The 20,638-nt window shown below is 41.5% G+C and overlaps 1 protein-coding gene across 2 annotated transcripts; it reads right to left on the bottom strand.

Annotated features, from left to right (window-relative positions):
• Positions 1-1,368: 1,368 nt before the first annotated feature.
• Positions 1,369-20,425, bottom strand: DDX17 (DEAD-box helicase 17). 2 transcript variants are annotated; one of them, XM_086611070.1, is made up of 13 exons: positions 20,381-20,425; positions 15,654-15,804; positions 13,508-13,607; positions 13,244-13,377; positions 12,455-12,520; positions 12,023-12,164; positions 9,755-9,915; positions 9,494-9,666; positions 9,066-9,176; positions 8,547-8,608; positions 8,083-8,142; positions 3,634-3,873; positions 1,369-2,963 (listed from the first exon to the last, which is right to left on the bottom strand). In XM_086611070.1, exons 1-13 carry the CDS (start codon positions 20,422-20,424, stop codon positions 2,440-2,442), a joined length of 1,968 nt encoding a protein of 655 aa, XP_086467196.1. In that variant the 5' UTR covers position 20,425; the 3' UTR covers positions 1,369-2,439. The 2 variants fall into 2 exon arrangements, with proteins under 2 accessions (XP_086467196.1, XP_086467197.1); XM_086611071.1 differs by having other exon boundaries at positions 1,369-2,960.
• Positions 20,426-20,638: the final 213 nt, after the last annotated feature.

The following is a 20,638-nucleotide window of genomic DNA, read 5'->3' as shown; positions in this document are numbered from 1 at the left end:
TTCATTGTTCAGAGAAGTCCAAACAGTAAATTGTTTCAGGAAGTGGGAGGGGAGGAGACACCCAACTCATTTGACACTCCCACAAACTTTTACAGATTGAAAACAATGCAAACAATACTAGATGCTTATGCTTTATCAACAAGGGCCCTTCAGCTGGTATATGGAACAGAGCAGCGAGCACCAGGTGGGACAGGGGCAGCACATGCCACGGTGCATTTATGCATTCAACAGTCTGGTTAACACTCTGAACTGAAACAAGACCCTGGACTTCAGCTGACCTCAATGGCAATAAAGCACTGAAGACTTGGCATGGACGTTTACATGTGCACAAGTCCCCCCTCAAAAGAAGTGAAAGCTATAGCAGACCGTAAGGCAGCTTTGGCGGTCCAGAGACCCTTTTTAAAGCCAGTCAGTGAGATGTCCTACTCCTACACCCCTCAAACACATTTCTGCATTGAACTCACAAATTTAGGAAAGGAAAAAAAAGAAAAAAAAATAAGGCGCTCTAAATTTGCTTGTGACAGAGGCCAAAGACAAATCAGTGAAGTGCCTGGATAAACAAAATGTTTCTGCCTTTCAATTAACACAAGCAAAGGAACTTCCTGTCCAAGCACTGAAATTAGAAGATGGGACGGGAACCAAAGTTCTGGAAGATCTCTCCCTTTTCCCTCTGTGTCAGCAACCTACCTGTGTACTGCACACAAAAAAATGTGCATTCATGCCCCAAAATTTTACTCTGGAAAGAAATTAAATTTAAAAAGAAATCACTTCTGTATAAGCAAGCTCTTTTCCTGGGCTATAAGAAGTTCCACTCTGCTACAGAAGGAGTGGGCTGCCTTGTTCATCCATATGCAAGAACACCAACAGGAAAAAAAAACACAAACCCAAAACCCTGCACTCTCATAATGCAAAGATTATGCCTCACAAATCAGGAGATGTATCCGTTCTTTCGTCATATTATCAGATCAAGAGCAGCCAACTCCTGTTATCATCTACTGTCTCTGAACCGTCTGGTATTAGAAAGAACAAGTCAACAACATGCTTTACTAAAGGGGAAACCCCCACACACCCACCTTAGCCTGTAAAATAAACAAGTTTTATTTATGTATTTACTAAAATTTCACTCTTCTAACATTTTCTAAAATGCTACCTACCTGCAAGAGCTCAGCTCAAAGGGACCAATGGAGCAGGGAAATGTACTCAAAAGCCAGGAAAAGCAATAGTCAGAGCAAGGTACAAAAGAAATAAAGCTTCAGAATCAAGACGCACTAACCAGCTCACGGCTTACCTCATGAAAAGGAGATTCCAGGTAATCTCCTCTTCCTCCCTTCCTCCCCTTGCCCTCCCCCCCCACTCCCCAGCCCACCCTATTCAAACCTCTTAGATTTAAGCATGGAAAACTCTGTCACATTTTACTCAGCATAGTGGTATTCAGAACATTCCCCATGGCAAGAGGCAGTTTGTGCGTGAAGAAAAAACTATCTAGATATGCTGTTCATCATCTCAGTTCTGTTTAGTTTCTCGGCTCTCAAATAAGACTTCTCTCAATAAACCCAACAATAGGAATTTGAGAGCAGAAACTAATTTAAGGATAACCAGGCTCCACGTGCTTGTGATGCTGCAATTTAACAACTGTAGGGAAAGAACTTACTTGGCTAAGTATTACAACAGCGGTACCAATAGCGACTATCTGGTTTTCCGGTATCAAATCCAAGACAGGTTTGGTCTCTGACACTGGGGTTTTAATCCCAACTTCCCTACTGCAGACTGCTACAGGTATCAGAAGGTTGGGTCCACTGCTTCCAGAGCTGCAGGAAACGCCAACAACGTACCTGGGGCATTACTCTAAACACCGCTCAGCTCAGACAAATGAGCAGAGTTTTCCTATAGAAAGCCACCTACGACAGATTACAAGCAATAATAGTGAGCTATTTAAAAAAAAATAAAATTAAGATTAGGAGAAGTGAGCATTGCTCCCTTGCATTTATCATTTTAAATGAAGTGCTTTTTGGCTCCCCAAAGTTTCCCACCTCTCTTGATACTTCCTGAAATTAAGTTAACATGTTACAGAATAGAAACTTCCTCCCCTCAAAAGCAAGTTTTCACACAAACCTTAGACACCCAAGATGACTGAGCTGGGACCTATCTGCCTTATATCCATTTATTTTAGAGAAAATAAAATTTCCAATTTCCTCAACATGCAAGACAAAAATAATAAATTTTCCAGTCAACTATATATATCTGTTAAAAAAAAAAAAAGAAAAGAAAAGAGGACAGGGTCAGTAATGTGGACCGGGGGCCATTTTAATGGGCTCGAGGGATTTAAATGGTGAATTCTAAGTCTAACCTGCATGAGAGACATCACAATGGGAAATAAGAGAAAGAAAAGGTTCTTTTAAATGCAAGAGGTCTACACTGGTCACCAGCAGGTGAGTGGTCTCATTTGCGTGAGGGGGGAGGGGGTGGGGGAGGGGGTGGATACTGGTAGGTGGCAGTCTGTCCCATATAGCCCATCACGTTAGTGGCAGGGGGCTGCGGAAACTGTTGTGACATGAGCGGCTGTGGCTGCTGGCCCGAGCGCCCCACCATCCCTGCATACTGCTGTTGGGTGGTGCTCTGTGAGGTTCTCCCAGCGGTGGCAGCTGTGGTGCTGGCACCATAGCCACTAGCACTGTACTCTGCAGTGCCATAGCCACTCGTGCCATAGGCAGCTGCTCCATAGCTCCCTTGAGTGTAACCATACTGGCTCTGTGCTGCCCCAAAAGCAGAATTTGGGCTTCCGTAGGCACTGCCATAGGTCTTGTTGGCTCCGTTGGCATAACTGTCACCACGCTCACGGTCTCTGAAGCCACCTGAGTCTCTCCGGCCCTCTTTCACTCCCCGGAGCCTCCTGTCACACTCCTCCTGGTACATCAGGTTAGGGTTGTTTACTGAACTGCTCGTTCGGTAACGAGAACGACCTCCTGGCGATGGATATATTAAGATTTAGTACCGTGAACAAGTCTTAAACAATGAACTCTGGTACAATGATGCCACCCTTTCTCCCCTTCTACCTCCACAATTCTGCCCACAAGGAGTTCTCTTGACTGTCTACAACTTCCCTGCACAGCTGTGCATATGTCTCTTCATTTTGTTCAAGGTGTAAATACTAAGTTCAAAAGGGGTTCTTCTAAATGCATGCGGTCAGAGACAAAGAAAGTGAAGAAATTCAGGACTAACTTGGAAATATAATGAAACTTACTATTCCTTCAGGGAAATGGGAGGAAAAATAGTCTCAGTCCCTGAAGGTAAAGTCCATGTATCCCTTCCTAAGTGCATGCACACACATTCTGTTGCCTGTGCTTAGGTTGGAACTGCAAGGAATTAATTAATTTAAGCAAAATTAGCTCTGTGAGGAAATTATCAGGAAAAAAAAAATTGTACAGCTGAGGTACAACAATGGACTAACTCTTTTGGACAGAAATACTACCTCTACATAACGTGTCAAGATCTCAAGTACAAAACAGCTTTATTGCTAATCTACTGTTTGTTATCTTAGACTTGCACTTACTACTTCCCTACCCTCTTTTAATCTTCCCTCCCTCAAAATAGGGAACCTATTCCCTGTGTAGCCCTTTTCCCATGTGCTTTTACCTCCACCACCACCTCCTCCTCCTCTGTGGTCCACAAGCTGCATCAGCTTTGGGTTGATGGCTTGATTGGCTTCTTCCAACACTTTGATAAGCTCCCTGGCTTGTTTCAGGTTTCCTGGCGTGAAGAAGGTGTAGGCAGTACCTTTGTTGGTACTACGTGCGGTACGGCCAATACGATGCACATAATCTTCAGAGCTGTTCGGATAGTCGTAGTTTATCACAAATTTAACATCTTCCACGTCTTGTGAAGTGCCCAGGTGCGAAGCACAGTGAAGGGGTGGGGTTGAGGAAAGGGGAGAAGAAGAGAGGACGTGCCAACGAAAGGTGGGGAGCACGAATGCAGGTGACAGTAATAAGAAAAAAAAATACAAAGTTAGTAATTGCATGGAATAAATACAAGACAGACTCATCCCAAAAGAGTACAAGACTCCAATTTAAGATTATCAGGAACAAAGACGAGTGCCCTGAAAAACAGTGTTAATTTTAAAGCAGTTTTGCCCTGCACTCAAATTCATCCTCCCCGGAATGCATTTCTCTGTCTTCATGTGTCAAAGACACTGATGTTTGTGAATGAGCTAACTGAATTTCATACTTTAAAAAAAAAAAACAAACAAAACACAATCTGGAAAGTGAAAATGCCACCATCAGACAGAGCAAACTGGGGTGGAGGAAGGGCAGAACTGCCACAGTAAAGCTTTTACTCTGTTGGGAGAAGTCTAACAAATAGTAACGGTAATGAGATCACTTACCTTACACTTGGTAACATGAAATAAAAGGCAATCTTAAAAATATTTACTTTTACAGTCCTAATAAATACAGTGCACTACTTTCCCTAGCCTAAAGCTTAAGACACTCCAATTATATTAGTATTATTCAGCCAACTCATTACAAATTATCCAGACCTAGAATATCTTAACTCAGCTTTGTAGTTACCACCAGAATGCATTGCACTAACATTTCACCATGCCGTTCTGTCCAGTTCTGGCAAGTTTTTGTAATTTGGACAATCCTGAATTCCATTAACAATTCCCTACTTCCAGTGTCAGATGGAAGCAGGAAATGAAACAATCAAAATTGCTTTGTATACAAAATAACATTAATATTTAGGAGATCAGAACTGCATGCCTTTTGGGAAGTCAGACTTTGTAAACTTATGGGACAGAAACAAAGTAAATGTCAGTGTAACACTTCCATGAAAGCACCTCAACACCAAAAGCACCTGTTTGCTACATTATACAATACTTTAAAAATGGTATTAACAGTAAGTGCCCTAACAGCTCATAAAAAAAAAATAAAAATCTGCATTTTAAGAAGGATATTCTGAAAATATCCAAGATAAACACAGATTTTTGTTTTCCTTTCCTTTTGTTTTTTGTTGTTTTAAAGAGAGAAACATTCTCTGTTTGTTACCAGACCGATGCACACTCCCTCCTCCTGTGGGAAACCGCTGCAGCCGATCCCGTCTCTTTGCCTTTTATTTTTGGCGGCCTCCTTTCGAAAACTCCGCCCTCTGACACGGGACCACTGGAGCGCCGGGAGCATGCATCAAGGGTCCATGGCAGCGAGAAGTCCCCACACACGCTCGCTCTGTGAACTGGCTTAGACGCTTCTCTGTAGCCCCATTTGGTTGTGAAGCGCCGGAGAACCTGGCTTCAGGTAAAAGTTTCAGGTCCTCCAACGCTTTTTGTCCCCTATTCGGGGTTCTTAGGGGCAATTGTCAAAAAAATGAAGATACAAAAATTACATCCAAAGGGTCGGACTGCATCTATTGCCCAGACTGCATCAATTTCAAAGGGGTTGTAGGAAAAATAAAAACAAGAGGGTTGTAGTGACAAGAGGGGGACTTTATGTCTGTTTCTTATTACAGCAAAGGCAGGGGCTCCTCAGTCTTTGCTGACTCCAAAGTCCTGAATCACACCAAAAAAAGGGAGTGAGAAGGCAGGTTTCACAGGGGGCCTGCGCGAGTCTCCAGCTAGGGTCCTTGATGCAACAGAGTTTTTTAAAGAAGTAAAGAGAGGAGTACGTATGACAGATGCATCTTCACAGCCAGGGTGTAACTAGTCTGACAAGCTGCAGGCTACGTGATCCTCAGTCAGTCCCGTTTTGCACATCCATCAGCAGCAAAGCGACATGAATTACCAGAGAAGATACAAGGACATGCTTTCCTGGCAGAAAGCACAGGGAATTGTAGCTACCGATGCAGACGGAACTGACTGACTGGGAGGAGCGGGAAGAATGGGAAGGCAGGAAGAGGAAAACGCAAGGGTGTTCTCCAGACTAGGAAGTGGTCCTGGTAGAGCACACAGCTCGCTGAAGAAAAGACCAGAGCAAGTACAAGACTCGGCTTCTCCAGTCTAGCATGCTCCGAAGCGTTTGCACACACTCACAATCTTCCTGCGCTTTTAGAAGATAATGTAGCAGGATCAAGAATTGAAACTGTACATCGTTTTTGACAGCTACCTGGGAAATGTTCCCCTTGTCAGACCATCAGAACACCCTACGGCACAGACAGTCTCCGATTATTAATCAGGAGAGAGAGAAACTAGCAAACATGCTAGTCTAGAGAGCTGTTTAGACCATCAATGTAGATGTGCCCCCACCCCTGCACTGAGAATGATCTGCAGCTGATATCAAAGCTTCTGTTAAAGAAAACAAAACAAAACAAATTCAATGTTTTTAGTTTAATAGACTGAACAAAAACTAAAGTAAAAAAAAAAAAAAAAAATCAGTGCAGAGAGAGGACCTCACTCCAGGGAATTATCACAAAGAAGTCATTACGGGACTCAGAACTTACCTGGAAGAAGCTTTTTTGAAACCAATGTTCCATTAGGAAGAGGGAAAGCCCTGGTGACTCAGCCAAAAGGCGCGCGCCCCTGTTTTATGTTATTTAGGTAGAAGCCTTCACTTTCCAGGATCTTGGAGGAAGTCGTCCAGAAGTTTGCCAGTTAAGTGACTTATTTTAAGAAGCAGCAAACTCAGGGCCCCAAAACAAGCAGAGATGTTGTTCAGTAACAAGAAACAGACTCTGGTACCTTTCCCCCTTAGCTCAGGTGAAGTGGAGGAAGGGAAGTGGGGAGACTGTTTCTGAAGTGTTATCCAATTGAGTAGTTTTGGGGGGAGTGTTTTTTTTGAGGGGGGTGAGGCTGTTTTTAAATGTCTAGGCAAGATGCACAAAGAAGCTACCAGCACATAGCAAGCCTGTTTAAAAATGCTGCTAGAGAAAGCAGCTCTCTTTCATATAAAGTGGTTTCAGGCCTCAGTCCCTTCTCCCAACAGGCCCAAGTTCTAACTGCACAGGTCCAGACATGACCCTAGAGGGCAGAGACTGAAGTCCATATAATCACCTCTCTGAGGAAGTGTTGGACGTTTTTTGAGGGGGGAGGGGAAGGAGGGGTGAAGGTTGTGTGAACAAAGGCTGCCAAGTCTAGTAATGGTCTGCCTGTATTGAAGTGACTGTTATGATGCACAGCACAGCCACCCTTTCAGCATAGAAAAAAGAGAGAGCTCAGAGAACTGAGATTTTTAACAGCTAGAGATTCTTCTGAGCTTATTTGCCATGACTTGCAATAATTTTGTCTAAAATTTACTACTACAAGATATCAACTCCCAAGTAGCTTATCTTCTACCAAACTCAGGGAAGGGACGATATTCAATGTCCATTATTAAACTCAGGGCACTTCAGAAGTCATCCTCCTCTTCTAGAGTGGGCAGACGTGCAAGGACTGTGTTTAGCACACAGTGTTTCACAATTCAGATGCTTATTAAAAAAGGGGGCACAACTGATGCATCCAGACAGATCATTTTCATATCACCAGAACAGAACTGTGCAATTCTGATTCAATTACACATTTGGGTAACATGATGCTAAAGGCCATATATAATCTCGGTGGCCCTGCCTAGAAGGAACACAGAGGAGGGAAGGTTATATGTCAAGACCAAAGATCTGGAGCAGTGCTTTCTCAGATGTGAACACATCTGCGGGGTAAACATGCGTGTACACTGGGGTTGGTATGTTCAAATCTGTGGTGTGGCATACAGGGAGAATATTAGCTATTTGCTGTTGAAATGTTCTCCCACAACTTCCTACTTGAACTTTATCTGACACGCTCTGAACTGAGAGCAATCCATCCCTATCATCCAGCAACAAAAGCTGGATTTGGGGAAGAAGTGAGTGTGGTGGAAGGGTTGGGTTGCATAATTGGACGTCTCTTCTCCCTCTTGGCGATCGATTGGTCATGCCTAGGCCTTGCTGCAGACCAAAGCCTGTTCATTAGGAGCAGGAAGAGACTTTGAATATGAAAGAAAAAAAAAAGATTAATGTTAAAAAACGTATTTCACATGTGGGGGAAAATCACGCTTTGAATTTTTTTTTTTTTAAAAAACAAAACATATTTCAGTCCAAAGAAGAAAAATAGGCAGCAGTAGGCAAGAGTGGTCTATGTGTACAAACCTAGCCCACGAGATGCAACGTCGGTAGCAATGAGGATAGGAGCCTTTCCAGAACGAAACTCTGTAAAACAAAGCATGCTATGAAGTAAGATTTTTTCCAAAAAGATAAAATTACCTGAACTTGATTTACACTAAATGCTCGTTTTCCACAATCTAGGTAAGATGGGTCAACGCCATGGTTTAATCAGTCAATTTCAGAAACCCCAGCAAGTCAGGATATAATACGTTAACTTTTTTCAATATCCAGCTCTCTGAGTCAAAGCAATTTTCCCACTCTGTTTTTGTCAAATAAGAACAAAAAAAGGGCAAATATAAGCACCAAAATTAACAGTAAAAGGGCAAAGGAAGTTCTTTTGAATGTATCTACTGGGTATAGAGACAAAAAAAAAGACGACCAGAGAAACGCACATCTCAGTAAATTGCGTACAGCAGCCCAAGTTACTCTCCCCTCAGTGATGGACTCACCATTAAGCACCCAATCTCTTTCTGGCTGACTCTTGTCTCCATGGATACACATAGCGGGCCAACTGCCAAACAGACATGCACATTAGTATAGACAGAAAGTACATACACTAAAGACAATAGGAAACTTTATTGGCATTTCAGTGAAAAAAAAGACTTGAGAAATATTTTATTCTCTGGCCTGTACCTACCTAGCATGTATACTGGTTTGCTTCTTGCATGTTAAACCCACTACGTACACAACCAACCATCTAAGCCAACTCACATTCGCTAAACTGATACAGTTCCGATAAGCGTATCGGTATTCTGATACACCAAAAGCTGCCCAGCTTACAAATACTCTCTCTTGCACTAACGCTTCGATGGACTGGAACCTTCTGGGAAACTAAGACTGAATTCATCGAAGAAAAGAATAGAGAAGTTGTTCCCAACAACAGCATCACGAACACTTAAACCTTACTGCTTCTGATTACAATTTGTTTCCCACTAGAAACAAGAGGAGGGAGGGGGGAAGCTAATCACCCATCTCTGCGCATCCTTCGAGTGAGATCATCACATCGTCTCTTTGTCTCCACAAAGATGATAGTCTTGTTTTCCTTCTCTGCCATGATTTCTTCCATCAGTTGTATCAGCCTAAAACAGACACGAGAGCTAAGATGTATATCCACGTACATGAGAAAACAGGAGCGCTCTCTCAGCTACACTGAGAACACACACAACACGCATCCACACAAGTCAGTCAGTACCACACAGAATTTAGGTCTGTTGTACAAGGGCATGGTGAGAACATATGCAATGGAATAGTTAATTACAGGACTCATTTTGTAACACTCAAAGGTTAAATAACACTATGAGTAATTTCACTATTTGGAATTCATATTTGGCTTTCAAAGCAATGTAGATTTTTAAGTACTACCGAAAAAAACGAAATGGGAGGAAAATCAGCTTACTTATGGTCTTTCTCGCTTTCCATGCATACATCCACTATCTGCAGGATATTGTGGTTGGCACTCAGCTCCAAGTTTCCCACGTTGATCTGAACATAGTCCTGCAGGAAGTCCTCAGCAAGCTGGCGCACTTCTTTTGGCCAGGTGGCACTCCACATCAGAGTCTGTCTGTCGGGCTAAGAAAAAGGGAAAACAGATTTATTTAAGGTATTGGACTTTGAATGGGAAACTAAAGGAGGCTGTCCTTTTACAAGGTTCACGCACCCTTATCTGGTCAACAATTTTACGAATTTGGGGTTCAAATCCCATGTCCAACATCCTGTCTGCTTCATCCAGCACCAGGTACGTACACCGACGAAGGTTGGTCTTTCCCGCCTCAAGGAAGTCAATCAAGCGACCTGGTGTAGCAATGCAGATCTCCACACCTTCAAAACAGAATGAGGAGAAAGAGTAAGGCTCTTCATTTGAATGTCAATTGGTATTTTTAGTCATAATGAATCACCTTCCAGAGCAAAATTGTTAAAAAAAAAAAAAAAACACCACCCTCATTCGTATCAAAGATTGAGTCATTTCAGTAGAAGCCCTAGTTTCTTTTAATAATTTTTTTCCATTCTGAAATTACTGTTACAGTGCCATTAGAAAAATAAATGCAGTACAGAAGCTAAAAGCTTACTGTCAGAAAACACCAGTGAAGAGCTGTCCAAAAATCAGAGGTAAAATAAGTTTCTATTCAAGCCTGACCCACCTTCATCCCAAATTATGCAGCCTAGAGAGCTCTCTAGAAAATAAGAGCAAACTACAGCTAAACTCCCCATGTTAATCAAACATGAAGTGCCCCTCTTGCTATACAGGTCAAATTACTTCCACTTTTCTTTTTTCTAATATGTAAAGCCAAAGCATGGGCTAATATTAACAGTGACAGACAACCATCCTGCCTGCATTTGTTAGTGTAAAAACAGAATTCAAATACTCAACCTAATATCAAGTATGGCAATTTATACATTCCTTAAAAAAAGGACTGTTTTCCATCGATTCCCAGATCTTACAGATGAGTCCTTCAGTGTCACTAAAATGTCCACAGAAGGTAAGTTTAGGGAAGCAGGGGGCTGAAAAAGAGCAAAACCCCAACAGCTTTCTTGATACTGCACTTACAGATGCAGAGTATTTTGTGGCAACCCAAATCTTTTTGTCTGTGTCAACCTGGACTCCTCAGAGCTGACAAAGCTGGGCATACTTCTGGTTTCTACAAAGCTCATACAAGAATTAATTAAGACTTCTAATGGAGCCACTGCTCTGCCAGGGAGACTGAATAAACTGCAATCTCTGTTGTCAATGATGTACTCCTCTGAAGTAAATTCACTAAATACCTCAAAGATCACAACTGTGAAAATAAAAAAGTTTTCTGACTCTATCTGTTCAATAATCTTTGCTACAGAAAATACTAAGCAATCATCCAAAGACAGTAACATCTTGAAAGGACTGAGAGCACTGAACATGCCCACATCCTCTAACCAAAGGGTTTGCTTCGTCCGCAGAACACGTTTTACAGCAGTCCACAAAGATGTGCAAAAACCCACCAAGCTGATGCTCCAAAGGTCTCTTCATGTAACCTTTGACTCTTCCCTTGAAGATGTTACTCTACAATTGGAATGCACTACCATTTTCTTGAAGAGAGCTATCCCACAGCCTTCTACCATGCGTGCCTTTATCCCATTACTGCAGTTGTCAACAATGACTCTGCAAACTGCAGTGGTAAGCAAAATTTTCTGATTTCTTGAGTAGATCTGTATATATAAGCTTACCTTGTTAATACTTCTTACATCTTTTCACATAATTCTACTATTTTTTTTTAATCTAGTGAAGATGAAAGCCATCAGCACACCCCTGCATTTGAAATTATATGTAACTAGCCCTTGAAACGAAGGTTAGGTCACTTGAGCACTACCGTGTGACAGTGGGTGCTGCAGAACCATGGTTTCTCATCACTTCCAACTCCAGCCCCCTGCTATGTACGGAAACGCAGTTACAGAATGTCATGGCGTACATGAACAGAAATAGAGCTCAGTGCTAAAGAACAACCTAAAAACCCAAATCATACTGTGTAAAGAACCTTCTATACATTCAGAAATTAAGTTTGATTATTTGAACAAGCCTGGGCAGAAAACTTGAAATCTGGCTTAAGAAAAATCATTCCTTATGCTCGCTGCCACTGTGTTTCTTCAAAATAACCTGTTCTCTTTCTGGTAAGTTTCCTTCCCTTTCCCCTTCCTTTTCCTTTTCCCTAAGATCCTGATGATCTTAGCAAGTGGAAAGTTCAAAGAGAAAACAGAAAGGAAATCTAATATCCAAATAAGTCACTACACAACAAAGAAGAGAACTACCTCATGAACTATCATTGTAACTGGAGAAAGAGGTGGTCACTCTTTCATGCACTCCCTTTTCCAAACAGGTTTTAAGAAGATAATTTTCTTTTTGCAGAGATTTTACAATATCACCTCCTCCACAAACTGCAAACAGCCATTTTAAAATTACCTCTTTCTAGATCTCTGATTTGGGGACCTTTGGGTGCTCCTCCATATATGCAGGTACTCTTGAGTCTTGAGCACTTGCCATAATCATCAGCGACCTGCTGCACTTGCTGGGCCAGCTCTCTAGTAGGTGCTAGAACCAGACACTGCAAAAGGAATAGATTCAGGGTAGGCAAGCTGCATACACATCCCTAGCTTAAGGGCTACGCATAGATACCGTAAGCAAAGTTGGACCATCTGCTCTTTATTAGCTAAAACATTTAAACATCTTTAGGCTACGTCAGCAATTGCACAAAATTTCAGCTAACGAGTGGGACGTTCACATTGTGATAGTAAACATTTCTCTACTTACTATTCCCATATTCCAATGAAATAAAGTACACATCTCATTAATGATGCCATGCCATACACACAAAGAGAACTGACAAGCACTTACAATTGGGCCGTCCCCTCTCTCCAAATATGGCTGGTGGTTGATGTGAACAATTGCAGGCAACAAGTACTAAAACAGAAGAATTTTAAGTCAAGATACAGGACTTCAACATTCAATGCCAATGACGTCCTGCCATGACAATGGACCATGGCAAGATCCCATTTAGCTTAACATCCCTTCAAGAAGCCAACATCTGATGTGAGAGACGGCAAGAAACCTTGGCTATATAAAAATCAGGATTCTACAAAAAGAGATACTAGCATTTATCCAACAGAACCAAACATTTTCAGAGCTGCTGACCAACACACCTGCTTTGACGTAAGTACAAAATATAGTTGCTCAGCACTTCTGAAATGAAGGCTCATTTAAATTTGGAGCCTAAGGTAGTAGAATTGAGCATCCTTGGCTCTCATCAATGCTTTTCATAAAATGCCTTCTTAACCACTGCAGATAAAATTAATGTATACCTTGGAAACTCAACCTTTTTTAACTTGCATAGTTAAGAAAACAAATACTTTAAAAAGCACATGCTATTTCCTAAAACACGACATAGGCACAGAGCAAAGAGAAGCCACTAAGCATCCAAGCAGAAAGAGATACAAAATACTTGCCTGTGAATAAGACAGGCTAGTTGAGTCTCACCCCTGATGCAACAAAGCAAGCTTTAAAAAACACATTATCTCACTTTATGCTTGCAGTACTGACAAGCTCAAAACCTACTAGCAAGTAGCCAAGGGTAATTTCTGCAAAGCGACCAGGAGAACTAACTAAATAAAAGGGAAGAATACATACTGCTAGTGTCTTCCCAGAGCCAGTCTGCGCAATGCCCACCATATCACGACCACTGAGGGCTAGTGGAAAGCCTTGGCACTGAATTGGAGTGGGTTCTGTGAAGTTCTGGTCCATCAAGGCATCCATCACATACTCTAAGAATTTAAGAAAAAATTTCTTAAGGATAACTGAGGCTTCAGAAAACCTTTTAGAAAACAGAACAGGGCTAAACAGTTATTGTTTTTGAGTAATCCTCATTTTCTTAAAGAATGGCAAAGTACTTACGTGGAAAGCTACACTGGTGGAAGGCAAACACAGGCTTGGGACAGCCCTCCATTCCTCGAATCGTTATCTCCTTCTTTCTTCTCAATTCTTCTACTTCATACTATTTATGTGGAAATAAAAAAAAACAAAAAAAACAAGACAAATGCTGAATCTCAGCAGGGACTTAAAGTGCGTGTTTCTAACTATAAACTCACTTCACACCTCTGGGTAACTGCTTCATTAGAGAGTCGAATTGAAATGGAGATCTAAAAAGGACTGCTTCCTAAAGATTTTATCTTGAGATTGAGCTACTACATAGCTTCTCCAATATTCAGAGGTATGAGCTCTCTATGCAGTCTAGGACTAATGTTTCTCTCTTCTTTTAACCAGCCCTTTTTAATGAAAAGTGTATTAATATGGTATTTTTAAGAATTTTACTCGTCTTCCAGAAGCCAGAAATGACCCATATTTTCAAAAGTTATTAGAAACAGAGGATCAGATAAGAAACATGATTCATATGACAGTCCTAAGAACTAAACAAAATAAATAGGCCCTAATATACTATGAACAAGCAGAAGGCAGGACAGTTCCCCTCCTTCAATGAACACATTCCAGAGACGGTTAAACACAAAGCTCTTGCTGGACAACTTGCAACTCAGAAACGTTGCTCAGAATCTTTTCAGAACCAGCACTTCTTTTCTACATGAAAGAAGCCCAGACAATGTCATAGTGATACTCTAAGACCTTGCAATTTTTTAAATAATGGAAACTCTTCAAATATTTCTGAAATGTGTATCCACATAAGCATAATTTTAGGATTAGAAGTGTTTTATCTTTGTCTAGGTTATCTTGCCAGTCCAACTGTGCTTTGCAACGTGTCTCCACAATTCATGACCTTATTCTAATGCTCATTAAAAATCAACAGAAAGATACACATCAATACCAAACATGCACTTTATCCAAAGCAATAAATTTACTATTTGTGAGAATCTCTTGAGCTTGAATGAACAGGTAAAAAAAGAAAACAACTTCTGGGGAAAACACAAAAACTCTTTTAGTTGGCTAAGGCAAAGACAGCTACCACAGCTAACGCAAACTGTGATTCAGTAGTTCAAGCTGTTGTCTCTCTTTTAAAAAGCCAATGCCTCCTTCAATTCCTTTATGCCATATAAATACCTCATGAATATTTTGCATAAGAATTTGTAAGTCTATGTAATTAGATAAGAACATTTTGTTTGTTTCATCATATTAAGAATGAAATCTCTTAACTTCTAAATATAAAAAGGCATTAAAGAGGGAAAAAAAGACTTCTAGACTCCAGTTGGGTAGGAAAGGGAGATTACTGTATCTACAGCGTAAACAAAAAGTACGGCATCCAGTTTTGAGCCCTCAGTTTAAGAAGTGCACTGTTTTAACAGGGCACGTCCAGTTATGGGGGAAAGCTAGAGGCTGGAGTACAGGCAGTACAAAGATCGGGAGCACTAGATTTACTTAGCTTGGGAAACAGAGGACTAATGGGGGAATTTAACATTTAACTGCTATTTTCAACTACCTGATGGGTCACTATAGAGAAGATGTTGCAAATAATTATTGGGGGGGGGGGCATCAGAAACATTGAGCCCTGGCACAGCCACCCAGAGAGGATATCCAAACTCAAAAAGATAAGGCACTAAGCAACCTGCTCCAGTTCTGTAGTTAGCCCTGCTCTGAGCAGAGGATTAGACTACAAATCTCCCATGGCCTCTTTCAGCCTGAATTATTATTACAATAAAATGCTCTTTCAAATGTTTCTCATATCTTTCTGCCACTCTTAGTTCACTATTTTCGGTTCTTTCAGGGCCTCCCCAGTACTGCAACTCTCAAGCCCTCTAAGTCTCATCTATACTGATGAATAGCTGCATCAGACAAGTGTTATGATGATGAATTACAAAGGACCAAACGTAAAATACCTTGCATAAGAACAGCTAAGAGCAGAAGCATCACCTTTGCTAACGTTAAATATTGAAGGCAACTAGATGCAGCATCCTGCAGAGTAGACACATACCAAACAAGCTTAACGAAAAGACAGTTCTATGACACACTGTCTCAGACTTCCTAGGACAAGTTTTTCCACTTGTGACATTTTCTGTTGTAGGCAAAATGGAACAGACAGGATCTGAACACTTACCGGAGTAAGCCTGGCCACTTCTGGATGTTCCACGTAAAAATTCTTCTCAAACTTGGGTAGTTCATTTAAATCCCATTTTTTCTTACGTAAACGTTCTCCCGGATTACCAAATTTCTTTGGAGGAAGAGGACCTCCACGACTTGCTCCGAACCTGGGAACATCAATGTTAGTTATAAATAAGAGTATTTAATCACTCCGGAATTTGTAGGTTTCTTACACATTTTCCACTCTTTTTTCCTCCTCCCCCAATTGCTATGAAGGCATACAACTTCTTGCAGTAACATAAACCTGCTTTAAGTCAGTTCTAAACCCAAAACCATCTTGAAGTTTCCTTCCAGTACAGCCATTTGTAAGTCACCACCTTAAAGCCCCTGTCTCTAGGTTTCTACCTCAAGGTTCCCTCCCTCAGGACAATGCTGTGAGCACAGCTATAGCATTTATCTTTTCTTGAAACTACCAGTACACTTAAAACATGGTCAGACTGAAGGGATGAGAAAAATATCTAAACAGAAGTTCCTTGAATCTCTCTCAAGGTTAGTTTTACACAAAAATAGGTACTTCATTGCCTTCCTCTCTATGTATTTTCTCCTTTCTTATCAAGCAGTATGCCTCAAATGAAAAACAAAACAGAGCAAAGAGCAGAAAGTAAACAAGTCCAGTCAAACCTCTAATTCTGAGACCAAAGCAAGTGAAAAAAAAAAAAAAATTTAAACCAGAGTCTAACAAGGGGGAAAAAAAAAAAAAAAAGTACCCCGGAAAAATCATATCCTCTCTCAAATGTTTTTGATGAAGACTCAAGAGAAGCTACTGTTTATTCTGCTAAAAAATTCCAAACTAGCAGAACTACTCAGAAGCTACTGCTCTTTCTCCACAAGTTTTCTTCATTCAGTTAAATTAATACATTTAAGAAGGTTAAGAACTAACTGTAATGACTAATTGATGCATTAGATAAAACACAAGCTTCTGGCAGTAATCTGTAGCAGTAACTGAAATCTGAGTGGCATAAAATGATTATTTACTGTAAATATTATAAATTATGTATTTTAAAATTCCACCAAAAAAAATACAGCTCTTTTATTAGTAGCATACAAACACAGCAGAAGGTCAAATTTTGTCGTAATTCAGATTTTGGTTGATAAATCTACAGCTTTTTGCAAAATACGAATTTAAGAGCCACGCCGGTTTAGAACAAGACTCTTATTTAGATAGTAAATTCAAAGCGTCTGCATCTTACCCAGGCAGTCTGCTAGTCAATAAAAAGCTGTTAACGAAACAAACCAAAAGCAACAAAAATCCCAAAGTAATCTTCTTAGACTAGTAACCGGGGGTCGGGAGTTGCTAAAAAATGAAGATCTTAAATAAATTTCTGAATTATCTTAAGTACAAGACTATCTGTTCAGACATTAACGACATTTTCTCTTTAAATCACTTCCAATGGAAACTACAAATTATACTGATTGAGAGACCAAAAAACCAGAACTCAAACCAACATAATAACAATAAAAAGCAGTTACATTGTTGGAAAAGCTAAGTATGGTAGATATAACTTAACCTGAAACCTGCTAAGTAAGTTTTAAAATGTTTGCTTTGCTGTAACTATTTCATTAAGTCTCTTCCCTCTCCTATAAAAATCCCTTATTTTCCCATCAGTATGTCTATCATATTCCCCAGATGGCCTGCAGAATCAGCAATTTTTGTCATATGTAAAGACTGTGAAACACAACTTCAAAAATTAATTTAAACATTATATTTTCTTTAATGACCAAGTTAAAAGAAATAGTATAGATTTTCATAGTATAGATTTTCAATAGTATAGATTTTTGAAAAGAGAAGACTTCGGGGGGACCTAATAGCTGCCTTCCAATATCTGAAGGGAACTTACAGGAAGGCTGGGGAGGGACTTTTTACAAGAGTGTCCACTGATAGGACAAGGGGAAATGGGTTTAAGTTGAAGGAGAACAGATTTAGATTAGATTTTAGGAAGAAATTCTTCAGTACGAGGGTGGTAAGACTTTGGAATAAATTGCCCAAAGAAGTTGTGGCTGCCCCCGCTCTGGAGTTTTCAAGGCCATGTTGGACGGAGCCTTGAGTAGCCTGGTCTAGTTGAGAGGCGTCTCTGCCCATGACAGGGAGGCTGGATTAGATGATCTCTGAGGTCCCTTCCAGCCTATGCCATTCTATGATTCTATGATTCATTTACAGGGACATTCAGCTTTACTGAAGATGTCTGCTATTGATCATGCTAACTTGATGTCAAAATGACAATTATTTCTGTATCCAAATAGTTCTAACAAACCCCATAATCTCTCTGAAGTCAGTGGGAGGTTCAAAAGGCCAATTAGTTTCCTTATGAAAGGAAACGTATGGAAGAACTGATTGCAAGGTTGGACACTGAAATGGCTGAGTACTACGAGTATTTGCTCCACAGCTATCCAGAGGGAAGAACGGCTGTATTTTACATAAGTCACATAGTTTCAGTTCTCCATTCTTATACGCAATATGGCTGTATGCTGACCTGAAAGAAGCGAGCCCTGCAGCAGTCCTCAAACACTGCCTCTGCTGAAGTTTATCCACTAAACTGGCAGTAACTGCCACTTCACATTCTGATTACATGTAAAATGAGATTCCAAATCCAGTTAAACTGATTTAAAATCTAACATTATTCCACTGATTTGCCAACAGTTCTCTTTTCAAGCATAAATTCAGACCGAGCCGAAACATTCTCTAATACTACTGGTGCCACCAATTCTGGGCCAGAACCAAGTGAACTGGTTAAATTCCCGAGCAAAACAGCACAACTTTCCATTCTAAGAAGTCACCTACAACTGGTTCCTGACAGGAGGAAAACAGAAAGTGCATACTTGATTAGCTTATGAAAGAATCAGTACTGAGATGGTGATAAACTTTCAAATGGCACTTAACCAGCATGCTGGGTGGCCCAAAATTTTGTAGAGGTTATTTATGAAGTATGATGGGTGTTAGTGGTTACAAATATTTTCACACCTCAAACAGATGTATATAACACACTGAATCCTGATGCATTAAAGCTTCCAGGCTTATATGCCAAGAAAACTATTTTCCATGCAAATGTCCAAAAACTTCTCAAAGAAGCATGTAAGCACTCCTTTCACTTATGAAAAAGAAAACAAAAATCATCTATAATCAAAGTCTTTACACAAAATGAGATTACACAAATTTTAAGGCATGCCAAGTGTTGTGACAGGGCTTTGGACAGTGTTAAGTAACTATATAAATCTGCATACTCGAACGCACTCACTGAACTCCAAAAACAGCTGGGGCCTGAACTATCTCAGACTTGTCAAACCATTTACTCCCATGTCCTTGCATTAAACTGAGCTGGAAATCTCATAGTGGAAAAACACTAGAACCGTCCTCCCTGTGAAAAAAAGTCAAAGTATCTTTTAATTTCAGAGCGTGAAACGTGGGTGTAAGATAAAGCAAGGATACAACTATCTCTCTCCACAGATGACAAGAAACTAAATGTTAAAATGCACTGCAATATGTAAACAAAATATTCCTGAATCTCCGAGTGGGGAGGAAAAACAAGAACAAAGGAAAGGAAGGGGGAGGAAAAAAAGAAAAAAAAAAAGATTGAAAAAAAAAGAGGAAAAAAAGAGACTCATTAACTAAGATCTAGCCTGTCATATTAACAGAACCCACACGATATGTTTATTGTTAATCCTTGAGAACAGAGGCCTAACTACTTGTGATCTGAAGGACAGAAAATGCCACTCTCCTAAATTAGTTCTAACTTCTCTTTAAAAAGTCCTGGGATGAACGTCTTATTACTTTCACCCCTTAAAAAAACCCTCAATTCTCAAACTAGTTATATACTATAATGACATTGTATTTATTGCTGCCATCCTCGGAAGGGAAAAAAAAAAATCAAACCCGCAAAAACCCTTTCCCAAGCCAAGCTTTCTTTTAACAGTAGAATCCAGAGTATCAAGCAGCAGGCCTCTGCAGTGCCACACGGACAACTCCTGTTTGACTGCTACGTAAGCCTGGTCACGCTGGTTAAGTGCAGTGTAGGGCCATGTTTACCGCGATCACCCTCCCGAGTATGCACGTCCCCTGCACGGCAGCAGTTTTCAATCTCATTTCCTCTCACGATAAGCCTGGGAGTGCGACTGAGAAAGATCCTTCCCCAACTGCCATCTTTCTAGAAGTCCGGAAGGAGCAATGACAATCAGAAGGGCAGATCGTCCAACCACCTTTGCCAGGGCCACCAAGACCTCCGTGGTTTAGGGGTGAGGGGGGGGGGAAGCAGGGTAAAAAAGAGGAGGGCTGACAGAATATAAATTAAAGATAGAAGAGAAAGGAAAAGGCAGCCCTTAAAAGTGCAAGCGAGGCACACACGGTTACACACGAACGACGGACACGCCAAATAAAAAAACAATCCGAACCCAAACAACCCACCACCCCCCTTGCTGGCAGAATCGTACTAATACAGTCTCCGGCTCCCCCTCACCCCCACACGAGAATTTCGGAGGGAAAAGCTCCCCTCAATAACGCCGGCTTAACGCGCCCTCCTCGTCCTCACTCCTCTCCCCGGCCTTCCTCCCACCAGGCCCCCAACGCGGGGCAGCCGCTCCCTCCACCGCCCCCGTTCCATGTCGACCCGCGCCGCGACACGTCCCCATCCTCCGCCAGGCCCGGCCTGCCCGCCGCCCCCCCCTCCCCCCCCTCTCCCGCCCGCCCCTTACCCGCCGCGGTCTCGGTCGCGGCCCCGGTCCCCGAAGCCTCTCATCGCACCCGGAGGGGTGGGAGAGAGGCAACGGAACGCCGGCCGTGGGGACGGCGAGGGACTGGGGGTACGGGGAGACGGTCCAGCCAGGGGCGGCTGTGTCTCGGAGGAATCGCTTTGCGCCACCTCGCTTCTTTGGTGGGATACAAAAGGAGAAGAGGTGGTCAGTGGGTCAGAGACCCGCTGAACGTCGGCGGAGGGAACGGCGGGGCTCTCG

Source organism: Tauraco erythrolophus, chromosome 4, assembly GCF_009769465.1.
Source record: "Tauraco erythrolophus isolate bTauEry1 chromosome 4, bTauEry1.pri, whole genome shotgun sequence".
Classification (NCBI taxonomy): domain Eukaryota; kingdom Metazoa; phylum Chordata; class Aves; order Musophagiformes; family Musophagidae; genus Tauraco; species Tauraco erythrolophus.
Note: the sequence above shows the minus strand (reverse complement) of the source record. Positions and strands in the feature narration are given on the sequence as shown.